Raw genomic sequence first — 19,714 nt, forward strand, 5'->3', positions numbered from 1 at the left:
CAAGTCACTTCCTGTTCCAAGTGGCCCATTCAGCATCAGACCAAGTCCACATGTGTCCTGACTGGTTCATAGCTTGCTATTGGCCACTGGACAAAACGGGACACTTCTCATGGTAGCTGTCATGACCCAACCACCCCAAATGGCTGGAGTAAGTATGTAGAGGCCTGGGGCAGGGCAGAGGAGGAGGCCCTGCTACCCATGCCCTGAGCTGGGGTGGAGTGCCAGAGCCTTCCCCATAAGGCCCCCATTTTTGGCAGACTGAGGGGAGTGGTTGGTAAGAGAAGTCAGAAGAGGGAGCTGAGGGGAGAAATGCTTTGACGCCCCCACCCTGGGAGATGGGAGAGGTACAGGATAAGAAGCCAAGAGGGTAAATAAAAGGAGATACAGGGTGGAGGATGCTAGGGAAGAGGAACAGACCTAGAGACAGAAGAGAGAGACAGAAAATAAGAGAGAGAGGAGAAAAGAAGAGAAAAACAGTGAGAGGCAGAAAGAGGTGCCAACCAAAAGACAGACTGTTCCCACCCTTAGCTCTCAGTGGGTGAGGGGGGACAAGGATCCCTGGGTCATGGTTAGACCAAGAGGCTGAATCTTTGCCCCCTCCCCAGGGGAATAGGACCCAGGAACACAGAGACAGAGAGGGGCACACACAGCCAACCAGAGGGCAGGCGGTCGTTGGGTGGGTGTCTTAGGGGATCCTAAAAGTGGAGAAGAGGCGAGAGCCAGGAGGAGCAAAGGAGCTGGGGAGGCAAAGGGGGCCAAGGAGATGCTAGAGGTGTCCCTCAAAACCATGAATTAAACTGGAGGAGCACCCCACAAAGGGCTGGATCCAGGAGAGCCAGGTCGGAGGAGCCCTCATACCTTGTAGTAGATGTTTGGAGGGCTCTGGGGGGGCCCATCCTGCACGATGTACACAGGATGCCCATAGTCACCACTCACCTTCTCATAGTGGGGACAGAAGGGGGGGTCTGCAGCCCCACCGCCCCGCAGAGCTATCCCTAGCTCCCCAGGCTCAGCCTCCCTAGGTCCCATCCCGCCTCCACCCCCCAGGCCCAGAGACCCTCCCCTCCCGAAGGAGCCAGGACCAGGGTGGCGACTCTCCGAAGGCTTGGCCCGCCGTCTCCGCCAACACATGGCACCCCCAGCCCCTGCCACGCCCAGCAAGAGCAGCGCCAGCCCCCCTGCTGCCCCGGCCACTGCGGGCATGCTGGGAGGGGGCAGGGGGCCTTCAGCACCCCGGGAGGTTGCATTGCTGGTGGGGTCACCTGGCAGGGAAGGGGTGAAGGAGGAAAGAGGGGGTGGGGCTGAAGGAGCCACCCGGGCATCTGGACACCCATCCTTGCGGGTCCCCATGGGTTTCCCCAGCAGTGCCCAGGCCCTTTGGGGACCCTACTTCCCCTCCCCTCCAAGCCCCACTCGGAATCCAGGTGTGTCCAGCCCTTCAGCTCCATGCCAAGTAGTCCTCCCCCCTTCTCTGACAGCACTGATTGAAGCACTGACTTGGCTAATTAGTTCTAATTGAGTCTTTTCCTCATTTGGCTTCCATTCCCCTCCCACCCTCCCATCCTCTCTTCTCCTCTTTCCTGTATCACTGCCCCCAAAACTGAAGAGGGAGGGAGGGAGAGGGTGAAGCTAGGGCAGCTGGGGTCCGAGAGCAGAGGAGGCTAGGGAAGACAGGAGGCTGGACCCCTGGCTCCTACCTGCTGTGCTCTCCTTCCCAGGCTCCAGGCTGTGGGCCACCCCTCGGTCTTTTTCCATGGGCATTTCAGACACAGGCTTTCGGGGGGCAGCCCCTCCTCGGGGACCTGGAGATGGGGAAGGGCCAAGAGAGGGGCTGAGACAGCAGCCCCCTGACCATGATGGTACTGCCCCTCGGCCCCTAGGAGGTGTGCCCCAGCCCCACTCACTTTGTCCCACTCGAAGAAGCACCTTCATGCCTCTAGTGAGGCACACACCTCCCTGCAAGCTCTCCAGGCCTTCCCGGGTTCCATCGGATGTGGCTGGGAGAGAAGAACCAGAGGGAGAAGTTGGCGTTCCAGAGTCTACCCCTATTCTGTCTCCATGCCTGGTCCCAACACCACCCGAGGTGGCTCCCGTGGTCCCCTCCCTCATCTGCCCTCAATCCCAGGAGCACCTCCCGCCTCGACCCTGCCCACTACCCAGCAGTACCAATTATGTAGTAATCGTGGTGTGAGCGGAACTCGTGGCCCCAGAGGTTAGGGCTATACTCCTGGAACTTGATGGTGAAGCGGAGATCCAGATCTGGCCGGTCACAAGTGAGAAGGAGGTTTGGGGCAGGGGGTGCCTCACAGCGCCGGCCCTGGGCACCCCCTACCAGATACAGCTTGTAGAACTCGTAATCAGGAGAGGAGTGGGGGCCAGGAGGCCGGGCCCGGGGGCAGAGCAGGTCTAGCCGGTCCCCGATCTGAGGGTAGAGCACGTAACCACCCTCTGCCTGGAACCTATGGGGAGGAGGGCAAGGTGGATAAGGATGAGAGGTGTCAGAGGTCTGGTCCCCAGAGCTTTGCCTCCCTCACCCTACATCCCTGCAAGACAGCCTTTGTCTGAGTGGAGAGTCTGTTCTGACAGAGCAGGCACTAAGGTCTCTGGAAGCTTACGGAAGCAGCAGGAAGCCAGGCTCAGAGGTCTCCTGCCCCTTGGTGTGCCCAAATGCACTCTTCAGCCCGCCCTCACCACATGCACACTGCCATCTCTCGCTCCATCACCAGTCCTGTTGCCATGGCAACAGGATGCCAGTTACCAAGGAGCTGGCCTCTCTGGAACCACACAGCCCACCCCTCCCGGGTGATTTCACTATTCCATGGCAGTCAACCATGGGGGCAGAGCCTCCCCTCCCACAGGCCACCACTGAATTTCAGTGATTTCAGGGCAAAGGGGGCAGGGTGGGGGAGGGGGTGTGGAGGGTGATCCAGACCAGAGTCCCAAGTAGCCAGGCAATGTAACAGGACACAAATGCCTGGTCTGGCAATGGCCCTAAATGGGGCTAATCAGAGCAGCTGCCCCAGACATTTCCCTGCTCAGTACCCCACTTCCCCCAGGTCCCACACTGCTTAGGGAAAGTGCCCTATTGCTTTGGAATTGAAAGAGTTGACTTTTCGACCCACAGCTGACAAAAGTCCGCATCTCCCTCAGCCCCGGCAGGCACTGGCCCAGCACAGCCACTACTTGCCAACAACTGCAGACAGGGTCTCAGAACTTGGTCACAGGGGACCGCTGCTTGGTATCTTCCCAGACTCCCAAATAACCCCCTGCCTCCCTGCCCCAGCATCCCAAAGAGCTCCCAGAACACCCTAACTCCATTTTCTCAGCTCTATCAGGATAAGCCTAACTTACATCCTCACACTGCTCCTGATACTCCAACTGCATCTGGGAGTTGGTGGGTAGGAGACTGAGAGGGGAAAAGACATTTGAGATTAGACCCCAAGAGATATGGGAGGGAGGCCAGGACAGGAAATGTGAGGGAAGCTGTGAAGTAAAGAGAGGAAGAATAATTACCCTAGTTCTCCTTTAATGAGCATATAATATGTTCAAATACCTTACCTCTAATCTTCATAAAACCTGTAAGGATTGAGGATACAAACTCAGAAAGGTTAAGTGACTTGCCCAAGGCCACACAGCAGAAAGCAGCAGACCTAGGATTAAGACCTAGGATTTGATGAGCTCCAAAGCACACCCTCTTTGCATGGCCTCACACAGCCTCCCCAGGCAATTAGGAAGTTTTCAAAACACAAAACTCTTTTGCTAACGGGGAGTAGGATCTGCATGGAGGCAAGGGACCCAAATGACCTCCCAAGGGTTCTGTGCTACTCTGTGTGGCTTGAAGTTTCATCTGACCCCTGGCTTTTTTTCAGAGCAAAGCAAGCATGCCTCAGAACAGAGGGTCTGATGGAAGAGTTTGCAGCAAAGATGGGGGAGGCGGCAACGGAGTCCTCAGGACTCCAGATGCAAGAGGGAAAGTGGGGGCTTTAGGGGGCTCCAGGCTTCTTCCAGAAAGAAATCTCCAAGCCAGGAAGGCAGGAAAATCTTCTGGTTGGGAAATTGTTCCATCAAGGACTCACAGACCCTCTGGCTGTGGGCAAGAGTTAGGAGACGGATGTGTGAAGAAGGGTCAAAAAGCCTTGGGGGAGTTGTCCCCAGAGCCCCCAAACTGAGAGCCCTTCCCTCCCATTTCCACCACTGAGTCCCTTCTGGAGAGGGAGGCACCCTGCCCTTCCTCTCAGCGCCTCAGCAGCACCTACTCAGCTGCTCTCCTGAGAGCTGACATTAACCAGGCTCCCTCTAAGCCCAGCCCCCGACACCACACAGGTCTCCCACAAACCCAAATAACCACTCCACTGCCCTCCCGGCTACCCATGATCTTTCAAATCCTTGCCCCTTGGGGGTCTTTCAAACTCCTGACACATGGTTGTCACCACCCGCATCCAGCTCTGTGCGCGACCCGCGAGTCTGGCTCCCAAGACCACCTCTGTCTGGTTGCCCATCAGCTCACATCCGATCACCAGCACCCTCCCTCCGCCTCCTCCCAGCTCCGAGAACCCAGCCCCCAAAGTCCCCAAGGCTTCCAGACTCCCTGCCCACAGGGTGTGGGGTATCCCCACCCCCGGGCCACTCACCTCTTATTCGCCGAATTCCAGTAGACGGGCTCCAGGCTGAGCCCAGACACCAGCCCCAAAAAACCGAGCAGCAGCAGGGCCCCGACTCGCACGCCCCCCGGCCCAGAATGGGGGGCCCCCATGACCCCGCCAAGGCCTGGGGGGCGGGGCACCAACTCCCCCAAAGTCGCTCACCCCCTGGGGTGACTGTCTTGGCCGCCCGGGCTATTCTGCCCCGGCCACCCGGGTGGCTGATGCCCCCCGCTCCCACGCGGACCCGCTTCCTGCTCCGCCCGCGTCCCCTCTCCGGAGCGCTCCGCCCGCAGAAGCCCTTCCAGGGGCCGTCTGCAGGCGCCCTGCGCCCCCGGCCCACGCGCCGGCACGCCGGTATTTATGAGCGGGCCTAAGTGGGGGACTGGGGGAGCCGGGGACCGGGCGGGGGCGGCATGGGGCGCCGGGCGAGGGAGCGGGGAAGGGGGCGCCGAGCCGGAGCCCCAGCCTCGCCGGGATTGAGGGCAGCGGGCTAAGGGAGGAAACCAACCAGTCCTGAGCCCAGGAAGGGGGAGTTAAAGGAGAGGCGGGGAGGGGGAGAGGATGGCGGAGGGAAAAACCGGAGCTGGAGCCCGAGTCGGAGCGGGCGATCATGCAGCCCACGCCCCCCACACCTCCCTCACCTCGCGCACCTCCCAGCCCTCACCCCGCCGCCCCCGCCTCACTCCCCCGCGCGGTCTCTCACGCCCCCTTTGTCTCTGCAACTCTCCGGCTCTGGCTTAGTTTCTGCCCACCTCCCTTCCTGCCCTCGGATCGCCCGAGCGGTTGGAATCTTCCGCTCCCTCAAATCCAGAAAGGCTCTCGCCCTCTCCACCCCGAGGAACCCAGCCCCTTTCGCTCCCGCAGCCCCCTCCTCCCCCATCCCAAAACAACACCGCTGCTCCGGGGAGGTATGGAGAGAATAATAATAACCTTGAAGGCTCCGCACTTTACAGAGTGGGCTGAGTTGACCTTCTCGACTACCTGTGTGAAATGGGAGGGGCAGAGCTTAAGGACCCCCGTGGCAGTGATGAAGAAACTGAGGCTCAGAGAGGCCCCGTGACTTGCCCAAGGTCACACGAGGAATCTGGGATAAGGCCGAAACCAGACCCAGGCTGCTGAACTCCCACTCCTGGGGTCTCTTGTCACAGCCTCCTAGACCCTCTACTATCTGGAGGTTGACGAAAGGCAAGAGATTCGGGGGTAAACTTGGGCCCTTCTTAGATGGTTGTGGGGAGAAATGGGGCCGGGAGATAGGGAGAACCTACAACCCAAAACCCGCATGCAGCCGGAAGGGCTGTTTCCAATTATCCTGGGGGAAGGGAGGAGGATTTGCCTTTTTGGGTGTAAGAACCCTGGCTTTCAGCACCTCTGGGCAGAGGTGACATTCCTCTCCCCTCTCTAGTCGTCACAGGCCTCCAGTCCCTTCCCTTAGGCTGTGAGGTCCAGAATCAAATCCTCTGCTGACAGTATCTCTTCAGAGACCCCCTTCTCAGTGTGTGGCAAGGTGGGGGGAGGGGGGGAGCCACTGCTTGAAATAACATACCCCCCAAAAAGACAGAGCAGATAAATGAAGAAACCAGACCAGCGACAGCTACTGAATGACTCTCGCCCTTGTCCTGCATCTAACGGGAATACAGAATGTGACATCTGTGTTTTTCGGCACCTTTACTCTTTCATGTGTGCCCTTGACTCTGGCTACTCAGTCACCTGCCTCCTGGGGGGTCCAGGGGAGGGGAGGCAGTCCTCCTGCTCCCCTTCCTCCAGAGCTGACTAATGGTCCCTCTGCTGCTGGAGGATGGTAAATAGTGTTGAGCAGGAGTGAGCGGGTGTCGTCTGTCACCATCTGCACAGTCTCACACAGTCACACGCAACAGTCTGACACACAGCTCCTGCCACTCCCGCTCAGCCACACTCACCCTGACCCCTGCTGCCCCCACCTTGGGAGTGAGATTTCAAACAGGTTCCCCCCTTCAGTTTACCAAGTTGCCTAGCAACCAGCCAGTCAGTGGCAGGAAGCCCCACCCCCCACTTACTTGACTTCACACCAAGCTCAGCAGCCCCATTGGTTCCCGCCTAGTCCCACCTCTCAACCCTGGTTTCAGGAACAATATGCCAGTCCCCACTGCTGCTGGACCAGGGAGCCCACTGGTACCCCTCCCGGCCCCATCTCCATCATCTGCCTCCCCAAACAGACACAAAGACTCTAATATCATATAAAACCTTTTTATATAAACTCACACCCACCTCCCTCTGTCCCTCCCTGTCCCTTCTCGTCCTGGTGAGCATCAGGGACACTGGTATCCGGGCCGCCCCCACACCACCAGAGCTGAAGCTGACATTCAAGGTGGACGTGGCGCATGGAGAGCAGGGGAAGGTCCACTTCCTCCTCCCCCTCGTCCCCACTCTCCGTGGGCTCCGGAAACACACGCTGACCGGAGCCAGTAGCCAGCAGAGGCAGACTAGGGTGCAGGCTGTAGGGAGAGATGGGTGGTGCCAGTCACACCATGAGCTAGGATGCTTGCTCCCTCAGGGCTTTACCTTTCTCCCCAACCCAAGCCCCCACATCTGTAGAATTAACTTATGACCTCACGCCATTGGTGCAGTCCTTCTGGGGCAGGAAGCTCAGCACTGGCTCCGGCCTCCCCTCATGCCCAGCCCCACTGGTGTCCCACACGGAGACGGCCCCGCTAGTGCTGCCGCTCACCAGGAAGTGCCCACTCCTGGGGAAGAGAGGGAAGGCTTGCTGGCATGGTCATCACCTGGGGCAGGAACCCTTCACGGTCAGGGGCTGGGACCCTACAGGTGGGCTCTGGCATCCCTGGGGGCATCAAGACCCTGGGCAGGAAGGACCCACAGTCACTCACGGGTCCAGATCAAAGTAGATGCGCTGATTGGTGGTCACTTCACGACTCAGGGACCACAGGGGACGCCCAGGCTGCCGGAGATCCCAGCACAGAAGCTCGGCATCCTAAGGACAAAGAACAGGAGCCTGGAATCGTTTCCACCCTCCACTCCCCCACTCCCAACACATGCCTGCTTCCCTCCAGTTTTATAAGCACTCCTTTAGCTGGGTTGATTTTTTTTTCCCATGCCCATCTCCCAACACAGCACAGACTACATCCCCACTCCTGCCTTTTACCCCCCTGCTTTGGGATCTCAGAACATGATCCCTACCTTACGGGCTCCTGAAAAGAAGCGATTCCCATCGGGGTGGAAACAGAGGTGGGTGATACCCCCTTGGTGCCCTCCCAGCAAGGCAAGAGGGGAGCCATCATCCCAGGTGTACAGACCCAGGGAGCACCCGTAGGAGCCACAGGCATAGAGGGGCTGGGTTGGACTGAAGGCTATGCAGGAGATGATGCCGCTCTGGCCCTGCTTTTTTGCTAGAAAGGGAAGGAACAAAGTCGGGGAGAGGGCAAGAGCACCTGGCATTAACCACGCTAATCAGAGGTGCACCTCTGTCTCCCGTCCCAGAGCCCATGTGCTGGACTCAGTGCCTCCCCCACCCCGTTCGTTTTAAGCAAGATGAAGACCTCTGATGCTCCCTAGATCCTTCTATCCCCTGCAAAGGACCTAAAGGCCCAAGCCCCACTTCTTCCCTCTCAAACCTTTTTTTCCTTCAGGGGCTGGAAAGCTGAAGGCTTATAGGAAAAGGGAATCAGCTTTACCTCCAGTTTCCTGGAGATACCAAGATTTTGGAGATCAAAATGTACAGGGCAGTGGGCTCAGGAGTGAACCAGCTCTTTACCCAGAGGTAAAGTTTCGTCCCCTCCCTGAGACTGTTTTCTTCCCTGCCCACTGGGCCCAACCTGCCCCACAGGTCTGTACTGAGGATGATGTGACCCCCGCCTCACCCCTGCACGTGACCCCCTGGCTCACACAAGGCCCCTCTGCATGTGGCTGGGCCCTCTTCTCTCCTCCTCCCTCAGAGGCGCAGACTGCTTACCAAACGTGGCTCGGACCTCACAGTCACGGCCAGGCCGGGACGTGGAGAAGATACGCACGGTCCGGTTGAAGCCACAGAAGAGCTGGGAGCCATCCGGGGAGAAGCAGAGCGAGTGGGCTGCCGTCAGCTCGTCCTGGGGGCGGGAAAGGGCTGGAAATAGGCCTAGCAAAGAGCCTCAGCCGTTCTCAAGGAAGGAGAGCTGGGCCAGGACGAGCCCTGGGGCTGGGCGGGGAGGTCCCTACCAGGTGGTTGTAGGAGCGAAAGGAAGCCCGGAGCTCTCCAGTGAAGGCATCCCAGATGTGAATCGGGTTCTCCCGGCTGCTGCTGGCCACACTGAGAGAGACACGGACACTGAGGCCCCAGTGCTGTCAAAGGAAGGGGAGGAAGCCAACTGACCGGCCCTCTCAGCTCACATCTGAAGGGCACAGCAAGCTTTCCTCCTCCCGAGACCCCTGGCAGCCCCCGACTCTCTCAGTGGAGGGTCCCCTTGAAATGGGGGGAGCGGGGAGGGGAGGCGAAAGACATCACTTACTAGGAGGTGTCTGGTTGGGCTGAAGACATCAGAGAATACCAGCAGTAATCATAGATGGTGTCGCCTTCCACCATTCGAAGGACGGGAGCCTGGACAGAAATGTGGGGATGCCTGGGTCACTGGCGGGAAAAGGAGGCCCACTCGGAAATCTAGCAGTTTTATGGCACAGGGAGATGCTCTGTGGGCGTTTAACCAGGTAGGAGAAGGCAGACGGGGTAAATATGAAGAACAGGATCTTGATCTCAAAGTTCAGGGTTTAGCTCAGACTTTAACATCAGACTTGGGCCACCAAAAGCCATGCAGATTTACCCTTTTGCTTTTTCAACACTTAGAGAGGAAGAAACAAGTAAATTCCCAACCCAGAAACAAAGAACCAACCAATGATACAAATATCTACCGAGTGCCTACCAGGCGCCATTTGATCCTCTAAAAAAAATTATTGAACAGTTCAAACAAGCAAAGAAGTATTAAAACAAAGCCAAACAAACCCTGTGAGTCCTCCACGTAGCTTAAGAAACAAAATATTTTACCAAACAGTTAAAACCTCTTCCCACTGAAACCCTCCCTCAGAGGTAAACACCATCCTGAATTTATCACTCTCATGTATTTCTTTAGGAATACATTCAGACAGAGAAAAAAACAATATATACCATGGTCTTGCGTGCTGTTAAACTTAATATGAATGGTAGCAAGCTGTATGCATCCCACCGCGACTGTGAGATTACGGTGACACACTGAGCTCAAATTCATGCATCTTCCCTGCTGTACAGCGCTCCACTCACCCATCCCTCTCTACTGACAGTCACTGGTGTTTTCCCAATTTCTGGCTAGTGTGCTGTAACATTCTGGTACCCGTGTGGGAGGGTTTCTCTGCAGTTTCTGCTAAAAGGGAATCACTGGGGCTCTACAGTCTGCACTCTGCCAGCTCTACTAGATCATGTCACGTTTTTCCGAAAGTGCTCATCCAGATTTACTCTCCCCCCAGCAGCGTGTACGAGCGCCTGTTGCTCGCATCCTCTCGGTGTTGTCAGACTTTCAAATTTTTCTCAATTTGAAGGCTGTGAAATGGTATTTCATTACGATATAAACTGGCGTTTCTCAATGTCTAACCAGTGAAGTTAGACATTTTTGTGTTTAAGGGCACCTTTTCATAGTTTTCGCTCAGTTTTCTCCTAGGTTGTTGTTTTTTTCTTACTGACTTGAAGGAAATCTTTACATCAGTTGGATACCAGTCCTTTGGCGAGGTGACGTCACCCCTTTGGCCCTCGGGTGATGTCACCGAGCCGTGAAGGCAGGGTCCACTTCTCCACCTTGAACCCTTGCATCCGACTGCCTGGTGGAAAGCTCCACTGGGGCATCCCACAGGGTCCTCAAACTCAGTTTGTCTGGAACAGACCCAGCCTCTGCCGCCTGTGAACCTGCTGCTCCTCCTGGGCTCCCCACCCAGTTCTCAAGCCTGAAATCTGAGTACCTTGACTACTACTACCTTTCACTCCCTTTCCTCTCCTGGTCCAACCCAAGGCCAGAGCTTGCCAATTGCACCCGCTAGGTTCGCTTGAACCTGTCCCCTTGCCTTCAATCCCACGTGAAGCCACTGCCTTCTTGCTAGCATTTCTACACGTTCCCCCAGCCTCCCTGCACCCCACACTCCAATCTGCCCCTCCATTCTCCACCCTGCAGCCACACTGAGGCCCCTGGAATCCTGTACAGTGTCACTCTCCTGCTTAAAACATTGCAATGCCTCCCCAAAACCCTCGGTATAAAACCCAATCTCCTATGAAGGCTTCCCTTACCAGGCGTCTACCCCATACCCACCTTTCCAGGCTCCTCCCTCATCCCTGCATTAGCTCCACGTCCCATCATCCTGACTCTCAGTTCCTAGAAGATGCCAACCCCCTACACTCTTGAACTGCACACTTTCAGGCACACTAGTCTCCAAGTCTGGAATAGTCTGCCTTCACTTCCCCCAGTGACTCTTCCTGGTTGAATCCTAATCATCCTTTGGGTCTCTTAGACACTTCCTCCACTGGGAAGCCTCCCCAACCCCTCGAGCTGAGCCAGGTGCCCTGCTCCACGTTCCAAGAGCCCTCTGTGCCCTCCACGCTACAGCGTACCCATCTGAGAAGGCAGGAATCATGTCTGTCTTGCTCACCACTGCTTCCCCAACACCTAGTGTACAATCAGCAGTCAAATGTTTTAATGGGGCTTCCCTGGTGGCGCAGTGGTTGAGAATCTGCCTGCCAATGCAGGGAACACAGGTTCAAGCCCTGGTCTGGGAAGATCCCACATGCCACGGAGCAACTGGGCCCGTAAGCCACAACTACTGAGCCTGCGTGTCTGGAGCCTGTGCTCCGCAACAAGAGAGGCCACGACAGTGAGAGGCCCACGCACCGCGATGAAGAGTGGCCCCCGCTCGCCGCAACTAGAGAAAGCCCTCGCACAGAAACGAAGACCCAACACAGCCAAAAATATAAATAAATAAATTAAATTTTAAAAAATGTTTTAATGGGAAAATGGAAACAGAAGACCGTTCCAATAACATAAGGCCCCAAATAATAGCACCTTGAATTAAAACAGAGGCAGTCAAGTGAAGTGGATAGATTAGGAAGACCACGAGAACTTGACGGGATTTGGTAATTAATTGGACATGGGGGTTAGGGAAAAGGAAGATTAAAAGAGGAGACCCTGGCTTCTGGTTTGGATACCTGAGGTCACCAAGATGGTGGAAGGACTTGGGGTACACAGGAAGGCTATGAGGTGCCAATGTCCTCGGTGAGTTAGGGAGAATCAGACAGCATAAGCGTCAAAGGAAAAGTTTTTACAAAGTGAAAGAGCAATTGTCTGGATATAGCATTTGGGAATGAGGACACTCCCTCTCCAACCTGAGATATGTAGGGCACAGAGGATGCAGTCTCTCCCAGAGAGGGTACAGGAAAGGGAAAGCCTCAGGCAAGAGCCACGGGGTACAGAGAGTACTCAGGGAAGAAGTGGGGAGTTAGAAACAGGAGTTGCAGAAAGCTCTGTGAAAAGGTGGAGAAGGGAGGGGAGGAATTGGGAAACTATGGTGGGAAGAAGCAGTACACAGATGTACAAAAATACCCCAAAATATCCTCCCCCAATTTCCCCACCTATACAAATGGTGTCCATTTCCATACTAAACTTGCAGACATTAAAAATGAAAATGCCTAATGAGTATTTAGGTATTTAGGCTATAATAGAATTGGTACATTCATATTGCCAACAGCAATAATAATAATAATAAAAAGAATAAGCAGCACAAAAAGCTTTCGAAAACAAATTGACTATCTGCATCACAAGACATAAAAAAAGATATTGATTCTCTCTCACCTAGGGTGTTTCTTACTTGTAAAATTTCTCTGATTCTCTGAAGAATCTCCATCAAAACACATGGAGAGGGCCTCCCTGGTGGCGCAAGTGGTTAAGAGTCCGCCTGCCGATGCAGGGGATATGGGTTCGTGCCCCGGTCTGGGAGGATCCCATATGCCGCGGAGCGGCTGGGCCCGTGAGCCATGGCCGCTGGGCCTGCGCATCCGGAGCCTGTGCTCCGCAACGGGAGAGGCCACAACAGTGAGAGGCCCACATACCGCAAAAAGAAAAAATAAATAAATAAATAAATAAATAAAAAACACATGGAGATGTTCACTGAAAAATAATTTATGATATAACAATCCTGGAAACAACCCAAAAGTCCAAAACAGGTGAACAGGTAAGAAAACTATCATAGGCAGTCAATGAAATACCATACACCATTAAGCATAACTATGAACACTGGAGCACCGTGAAAAACATTTACGATATGATTCTTAAAAGAAAAAACAGGGTACAAAACCATCTACCAAAGAGTTACGACCACACAGAGAGCTCCAGTACTTACTTGGACAGAGCTTAGAAAGAATGTAGAAAAACTTAAAGGGCTGAATCTTGTAGAGTGGTAGGTAACAATGACTTTTTTCCCTTTTTTTTTTTCAGCCACACCACGCAGCCTGTGGGATCTTAGTTCCCTGACCAGGGACTGAACCTGGGCCCTCGGCAGTGAGAGCACCGATCCCTAACCACTGGACCGCCAGGGAATTCCCACCTTTTTCCCCTTTTTAACATTCTCATTTCTCTCAAGTGAATGTGTACAATAAATATTCGACCTGTCACGTTTCCAGTCTCCTCTGACTATCCCTACTCCTGAACTCGTTCAGGCTGGCTGTGCCACGCCCACCCAGCCCTGGTTTCTGGACACCACTGGTTTCTGTTCCAGGAACCAGGGCTAGGAGTGCCTGACAGCTTGCACACAGAATTCACGTGTCTGCAGCCTCCGATCTCACAGAGATGCAGGTTAGGCAGGCTTTCAGGACCATCCCCGGAACGCACCCTTCTTTCACCATCAAGACCGGCACTCCCACGAACCTCAGGCACTAAAGAAGTCCCAGGCTTCTGGGCCATCTGGTCTCACCACCACCTGCTCGCTGCTCAACACACTCCCTGATTGGCCCCAATCCCACACTCCTCCCTGCCCCCCAAATCCTTACCTCTTGGCCTCTGAAATTCCCACTCTAGAACCTTCAAACTCCCTTATTTATTTATTTATTTATTTTTTTGTGGTACACGGGCCTCTCAGCGCTGTGGCCTCTCCCGTTGCACAGCACAGGCTCCCGATGCGCAGGCTCAGTGGCCATGGCTCATGGGCCCAGCCGCTCCGCAGCATGTGGGATCTTCCCGGACCGGGGCACGAACCCGTGTCCCCTGCATCCGCAGGCGGACTCTCAACCACTGCACCACCAGGGAAGCCCAAACTCCCTTATTTTGCATCTTCTCAGAATGCCCTGTCCACCCACCTGGACCTGCCCAACGCTGTGGCCTTCTCAGGCTGAAATGTCTTTCATTCTGACTCCCCTCCTCAGTACAAACATCAAGGTCATTTCCAAATCTTTTCACCTCTCCAAACTTCACCTCCTCTGCAGTTCCTGCCATCACACTAGCTCCCTGTTTTTGTCTCCCTCCCTCGTCACTGAGACTTTCATCTCCTGGTTCGGTCTCTCACTCCACACAAATACTGTGACTCTTGGTGACGTGCACTTCCACCAGGACTTTGAGCTTGCAGCTCTCTCTGCCCAGCATATTCTTCCCCAAAATATCACGTTGGTTCACTCCCTGACTCCCTCAGATCTCTGCTCAAATGTCACCTGAATAGTGAAGGCTTCTCCGACCACCCTTTTTATTTTTATTTTATTTTTGGCTGCACCATACAGTTTGCAGGATCTTAGTTCCCCGACCAGGGATTGAACCCGGGGCCATGGCAGTGAAAGCACCAAATCCTAACCACTGGACTGCCAGGGAACGCCCCCAACCTCCCTTTTTAAAATTGCAATGAATTCCCCCAGTCCTCCTCTCTGCTTTATCATTCTCCGTGGTACTTGTCAGATATGTATTTCACTGTGTTATTTCTTTATTGCCTGTTTCTCACACTAGAATAGAAGCTTCACAAAGACACAGACTTTTGTCTGTATTGTTCCTGACTGACCCCTAGCAGCTAAAACAGGCCTGGCACATAGAGTGAGCGCAATGAAAACTTGTTGAATGAATGAATCAATGAAAGAATGAATAAAAACACCCAACACCCTGGCCTCTGCCATTCCCTGACTTCCTTAGCACCCACGGCCGCGGCCCTCACTCTACACCAGGGACCCACTCCCACAGTCGACTCATCACTACAATCTCTGACCACCATCTCCAACCCACCCAGCTCCCTTGCTCTGCCATTTCCACTACAATTGTTCAGCTTCATCAGAAACCCATTCACAATCCATTTTCTTACCCACTTTACACTCTGGTCAAGCACAACAGGTGGACCCCTGCAGACACTCTCGAAACACCCCTGGTCCTTCTCTCCTGGCAAACCCCAGCCAGACCTCCTATTCCTTCTAGTCCATGCTTGCATCCAACTAACACCAAGGACAACTAGCATGTACTGAACACTGACTACATGCCAGGCAATACTTTAAGCACTTTACGCTAATTCTTTTTTTTTTTTGGCCGTGCCACACAGCGTGCCGGAGCTTAGTTCCCCCACCAGGGATCCAGCCCGTGCCTCATGCAGTGGAAGCATGGAATCTGTAACACTGGACCGCCAGGGAAGTCCTACCCTAATTCTTTTAATCCTCACCACAACTCTATAAGGTGGGTCTATTATTATCATCCTCATTTTACAAACAAAGAAACTATAGTCAACTTACTGGGGGAAGATGCACAACCATGCTAACTGGTCTCACTTTACATGGTTGACAACAAATTTCTAGTGGGCACTGAGCAAAGGATAGCAGTGCTACTCTACACCAAGCATTCCTTGGTGGTTTTGATTTTCTTCTCCCCAGGACCGATCATCTCACACCTTCTGCTCTCTCCCCACAACCCTCTGCCTTTAGCTGATAACATCCCCTTTATGCTTCACTGAGAAGCCAAGAGACAGAGACACCCAAATCTTCCCACGACCAAACAGCTGCCTCTGAACGCATCCTCTGCCTTTCTTCCCACGGCAAGGAAGGGTTCTGCGCCTGTCAGTCTAGTCCTTCAATGTGCTCTGGATCCTGTCTTCACCCAGCCATGCAGGGACTTCGCTACCATCCCCGACAACAGCAGCAATTGCTCCCTCTCTTTCGGGGTAATTCTGACCTCACAGAAGCATCCTGTTCATCTTTCTTTAGCCCCACATTCCCTCCGGTCACCATTCCATTTCTCAGCTCCCTTTCACAGAAGAACACTTCCAAAGAATTCTCTCTTCCTCCTACCCTAATTACCTTCTGCCTCCAGCACTTCTCTGAAAGTGCTCTCGTCAAGGTCACTATGTCTTCTTGGGTCATTCTCTAAATTTGCCCTCACTCTCAACAACGTGAGACATGACTCTTTGCCTCCACTTTTATCATTTCTCCTGCACCCACCTCCATGCGCTGGAGTGTTCCAGGCTCTGCTTGAGCCTTTTTGTCCACCTACACTCTCTCTTGAGATTGACTCCGTTCTCAAGACACAAGATACCATCGACATGCTCTCCCGCTTCCAAAGTATATCCCTAGCACCCTTCACAAAGTCTCTCCTTAGCTTAACATTTCACATTTAAAGTACCTAAAAGCCCAGACTTCCCTGGTGGCGCAGTGCTTAAGAATCCGCCTGCCAGTGCAGGAGACACGGGTTTGAGCCCTGGTCTGGGAAGATTCCACATGCCGCGGAGCAACTAAGCCCGTGAGCCAAAACTACTGAGCCGGCGCTCTAGAGCCTGCGTGCCACAACTACTGAGCCCACGTGCCACAACTACTGAAGCCTGTGTGCCTAGAGCCTGTGCTCCACAACAAGAGAAGCCACCACAATGAAGAGTAGCCCTCGCTCACCGCAACTAGAGAAAAGCCCGTGCACAGCAACGAAGACCCAACACAGCCAAAACCAAATAAATGTATTTATTTATTTATAATTAATAATTTGTGTGTGTGTGTGTGGCATGCGGGCCTCTCACTGTTGTGGCCTCTCCCGTTGCGGAGCACAGGCTCCGGACACGTAGGCTCAGCGGCCATGGCTCACGGGCCCAGCCGCTCTGCAGCATGTGGGATCCTCCCGGACCGGGGCATGAACCTGTGTCCCCTGCATCGGCAGGCGGACTCTCAACCACTGCGCCACCAGGGAAGCCCTAAATTTATTTTTAAAAAATAAAAATAAATAAAGTACCTAAACCCTTGACTTCTGTCCCAATACCTCTTCATATCCTCTGAGTAAACTGTACCCCCATCCACCCAATTGACTTCCAAGTCCTATGAAATATACCTCAAATCCACCCACATCTGTCTCGCCTGATACCACCCTAGCAAAGCCAACATTATTTCTCGCCTGGACCGTGATAAACGCCTCCTAATGAGTCTCCACTCTTGCCCACTCACAATCTATTCTCCAAAATTCAGCCATCATTTTGCTCTTCTCTTTTAAAATCTCTCCCACGGCTCCCCCAAAAACACTCCAAATGCCCTACCCACAAGATCTGACAAGATGTGGCTGCCGGCCACCTCTCCACCCTCACCACGCTTTCCCCCTCACGGGCCTTGGTCCAGGCACACTGGCTTTCTTTCTGTTCCTTGAACACACAAAGCTCTTCCCCAGCTCTGGGTCTTTGTAGCATCTTTGCCTCTTCCTGGAACGCTCTTTCTACAGCTCTTCACATGACTGATCTCATCATCCTTCAGGTCTCAGCTCAAATGTCTCTTTTTCAGAGAGCCCCTCCCTGACCCACCATTTTATCTAAAGCGGCATCCTCTAGTTAGTCTCTCCTCATTCTGTTGATTTCCTTCGTAGCATTTATTATAATCTGTAATGAACTTGATTAGGTATTGGTTTACGTTTGTTGTCTATGTCCCATACAAGAAAGCAAAGCAGCTCTTCATCTGTCACATTCATTACTTTATCCCAACACCAAACACAGTAAGTGACACACTGGTAGTCATTCAATAAATACCTATAAGTCAATTAAAAACCACCGTGAGAAATCCACTACTCTTTTATGGAAAACACATATTCTTAACTAAAGAAGGACAAACACCTCTTTAAATGACTTCAGAATTCAGGGTAGAAAATGCTACCTGTGGAACCTCATGGTGAAATGTCCTGCCTGTGAACAGGAAACATGGGGACTGTACTTTCTCCATCTACAGGAAGGAATTAAACACACAGTGTCTCATGAAGGGGCACAGTTAGCCCCTACCCTTACCATTTCTGCACATTCCAGCTGCTCCCCCTCATTGTACAGCTCTGGGGGCAGGTTATAAATCCGCAGGATGTTATCAGCACTATTGGTCAAGATGCAGGAACCATCAGGGGCCCTAGGAGTAGGAAAGAGTTAGAAAGCTGGACAGACCTGTATTTTCCACGTGTAGGACTAGGGCTGAGCTGACCTCTGGTATAGGTAAGCACCCCCAAGACCCTGAGAAAGTAGAAGACACACAATCACAAATGAAATTTTTTGTGTGTGTGGTACGCGGGCCTCTCACTGTTGTGGCCTCTCCCGTTGCGGAGCACAGGCTCCGGACGCACAGGCTCAGCAGCCATGGCTCACGGGCCCAGCCGCTCCGCGGCATGTGGGATCTTCCCGGACCGGGGCACAAACCCGTGTCCCCTGCATCGGCAGGCGGACTCCCAACCACTGCGCCACCAGGGAAGCCCACAAATGAAATTTAAACTCAATCCAGAGAAATTCTTACTCCTTCTCCCACCATGGTGGATCCTTCTCCCAGATAACTGGGGTGTTTTAAGGTGGAAATCCTGAGCGTGATTATCTCCCTGCCCCATTATGCTTACTTACCACTTACAGCCTTTCAAGAAGTTCTCAGGTTGGGTGCTGAACTCTGACCAGGAACCGCTGAGAAACCGAGGTACCTGGGAGAAGCTGTAGCTCCAGACGCTGGAAGGAAGATGGGGGAACAACAAACCTGGGTTCACCAAAGCAAAGTGGAAATGGGCCTGGAGAAGTGGGGCTGAAGACTGGCGGATAAGATATATCTCACACTTCCAATCTCCACAGATTCCTGAGCCACCTGCTATCACCACTTACGTGTATCCCTCATCCTCTGGAGCGGGTTCCTCAGACACACCTTCCACGTCTTCTCCGGGCCCCAACTCTGGCCTGTTCGTTTCTTCTGCAGGAAGGCTCACATTTTCAGAAAGTTCTTGCTCTTCGACTCGAGGGCTCAACCCACCAGGAATACCAAACCCTGTTTCCAGGGGAATGGAGAGAGAAGCTGGGTCCCCCTCCTCCAGCTCCTGGGACACAGCTGAGACAGCCATGGGATCTGGGGACACCCGGGGCGGATCATCGCCATCGGGTGTCGGTGGCATCAGTTCAGGGTCCGTATTTTTATCCATCGGGGAAGCCTGAGGAGAGAGAGGGGCTGGAGCTGGGGCCCGGTCTGAAGGAAGGCAGTCCGGAGCTAACAGCGGCGCCTCCGGTGTCTTCATACTGCAGAGGAAGCGCGGAAGACATTGGCCGCGGCCAAGCAGCCCTCTTCCCACCGGCTACCAGCTGCGGGGCCCGCGGAACGGCCGAGACCCCTTCAAAGTTCGCACGGATCCGGATGCAGAACTGGAGAAACCCACCGATGCCTTCCTGCTTCCCCCGGGAGGGGGCAGAAGGCCAGGAGAACTGCGGAACTGCAACGTTAGAAAGCACGGCGCTCTTCAGCCTGCTCGGTGGCTACGAGCCACCTGTTCTCGCGGGATTTGGGCACACCTTTCCATTGGACCTCCGCATCCCGGATCAGACTTCGCGGGGGACCCACGGAGGGACAGGGCAGGGACGTAACAGGTCACGGGTTACTGTTCCCATCAAGCCCTGGGGCTCCTAGTGGCTGCTGGGAGTTGTAGTCCAAAGGCTTCTGCCTCGGCGAGAAGTGCCTGAGCTCCCCCTGCGGTCTTCTGCGATCATTCTTAAAAGCACCTACTCCTCTCCCCCACCTGCAGAGGGCGCTAGCGCTATGTTTGGTTTTAAGCCTCTTTCGCATCTCATTCGCTAAATTCTTCAGACCTCCGTCTCTTTTCATTCATTCAATAAATATT

At 54.0% G+C, this 19,714-nt stretch overlaps 2 protein-coding genes across 3 annotated transcripts; both read right to left on the reverse strand.

The window, feature by feature from the left end:
• Nucleotides 1-852: 852 nt before the first annotated feature.
• On the reverse strand, nt 853-4,753 carry EFNB3 (ephrin B3). The gene is made up of 5 exons (XM_060081997.1): nt 4,632-4,753; nt 2,167-2,459; nt 1,905-1,997; nt 1,698-1,802; nt 853-1,262 (listed from the first exon to the last, which is right to left on the reverse strand). Exons 1-5 carry the CDS (start codon nt 4,751-4,753, stop codon nt 853-855), a joined length of 1,023 nt encoding a protein of 340 aa, XP_059937980.1.
• A 2,099-nt stretch (nt 4,754-6,852) lies between these two features.
• WRAP53 (WD repeat containing antisense to TP53) lies at nt 6,853-19,316 on the reverse strand. Of its 2 annotated transcripts, XM_060081409.1 has the most exons (10): nt 18,714-19,316; nt 18,465-18,563; nt 17,874-17,985; nt 9,122-9,210; nt 8,832-8,922; nt 8,590-8,722; nt 7,818-8,026; nt 7,508-7,611; nt 7,229-7,363; nt 6,853-7,114 (listed from the first exon to the last, which is right to left on the reverse strand). In XM_060081409.1, the coding sequence occupies exons 1-10, from the start codon at nt 19,115-19,117 to the stop codon at nt 6,868-6,870; spliced, it is 1,623 nt and encodes a 540-aa protein (XP_059937392.1). In that variant the 5' UTR covers nt 19,118-19,316; the 3' UTR covers nt 6,853-6,867. The 2 variants fall into 2 exon arrangements, with proteins under 2 accessions (XP_059937392.1, XP_059937393.1); XM_060081410.1 differs by lacking the exon at nt 7,229-7,363.
• Between the last annotated feature and the right edge of the window lie 398 nt (nt 19,317-19,714).

Source organism: Mesoplodon densirostris, chromosome 18 (genome assembly GCF_025265405.1).
Source record: "Mesoplodon densirostris isolate mMesDen1 chromosome 18, mMesDen1 primary haplotype, whole genome shotgun sequence".
NCBI lineage: Eukaryota > Metazoa > Chordata > Mammalia > Artiodactyla > Ziphiidae > Mesoplodon > Mesoplodon densirostris.

Coding starts and splice junctions, on each gene's coding strand:
- EFNB3 (XM_060081997.1), bottom strand. CDS start 4,753: ATGGGGGCCCCCCATTCTGGGCCGGGGGGCGTGCGAGTCGGGGCCCTG. Junction 2,460..4,631: donor TGGAATTCGGCGAATAAGAG/GTGAGTGGCCCG, acceptor TCCTCCCCATAG/GTTCCAGGCAGAGGGTGGTT. Junction 1,803..1,904: donor GCTTCTTCGAGTGGGACAAA/GTGAGTGGGGCT, acceptor CCCCATCTCCAG/GTCCCCGAGGAGGGGCTGCC.
- WRAP53 (XM_060081409.1), bottom strand. CDS start 19,117: ATGAAGACACCGGAGGCGCCGCTGTTAGCTCCGGACTGCCTTCCTTCA. Junction 9,211..17,873: donor AGCTGGAATGTGCAGAAATG/GTAAGGGTAGGG, acceptor ATTTCTGTCCAG/GCTCCCGTCCTTCGAATGGT. Junction 7,364..7,507: donor ATCTACTTTGATCTGGACCC/GTGAGTGACTGT, acceptor TCTCTTCCCCAG/GAGTGGGCACTTCCTGGTGA.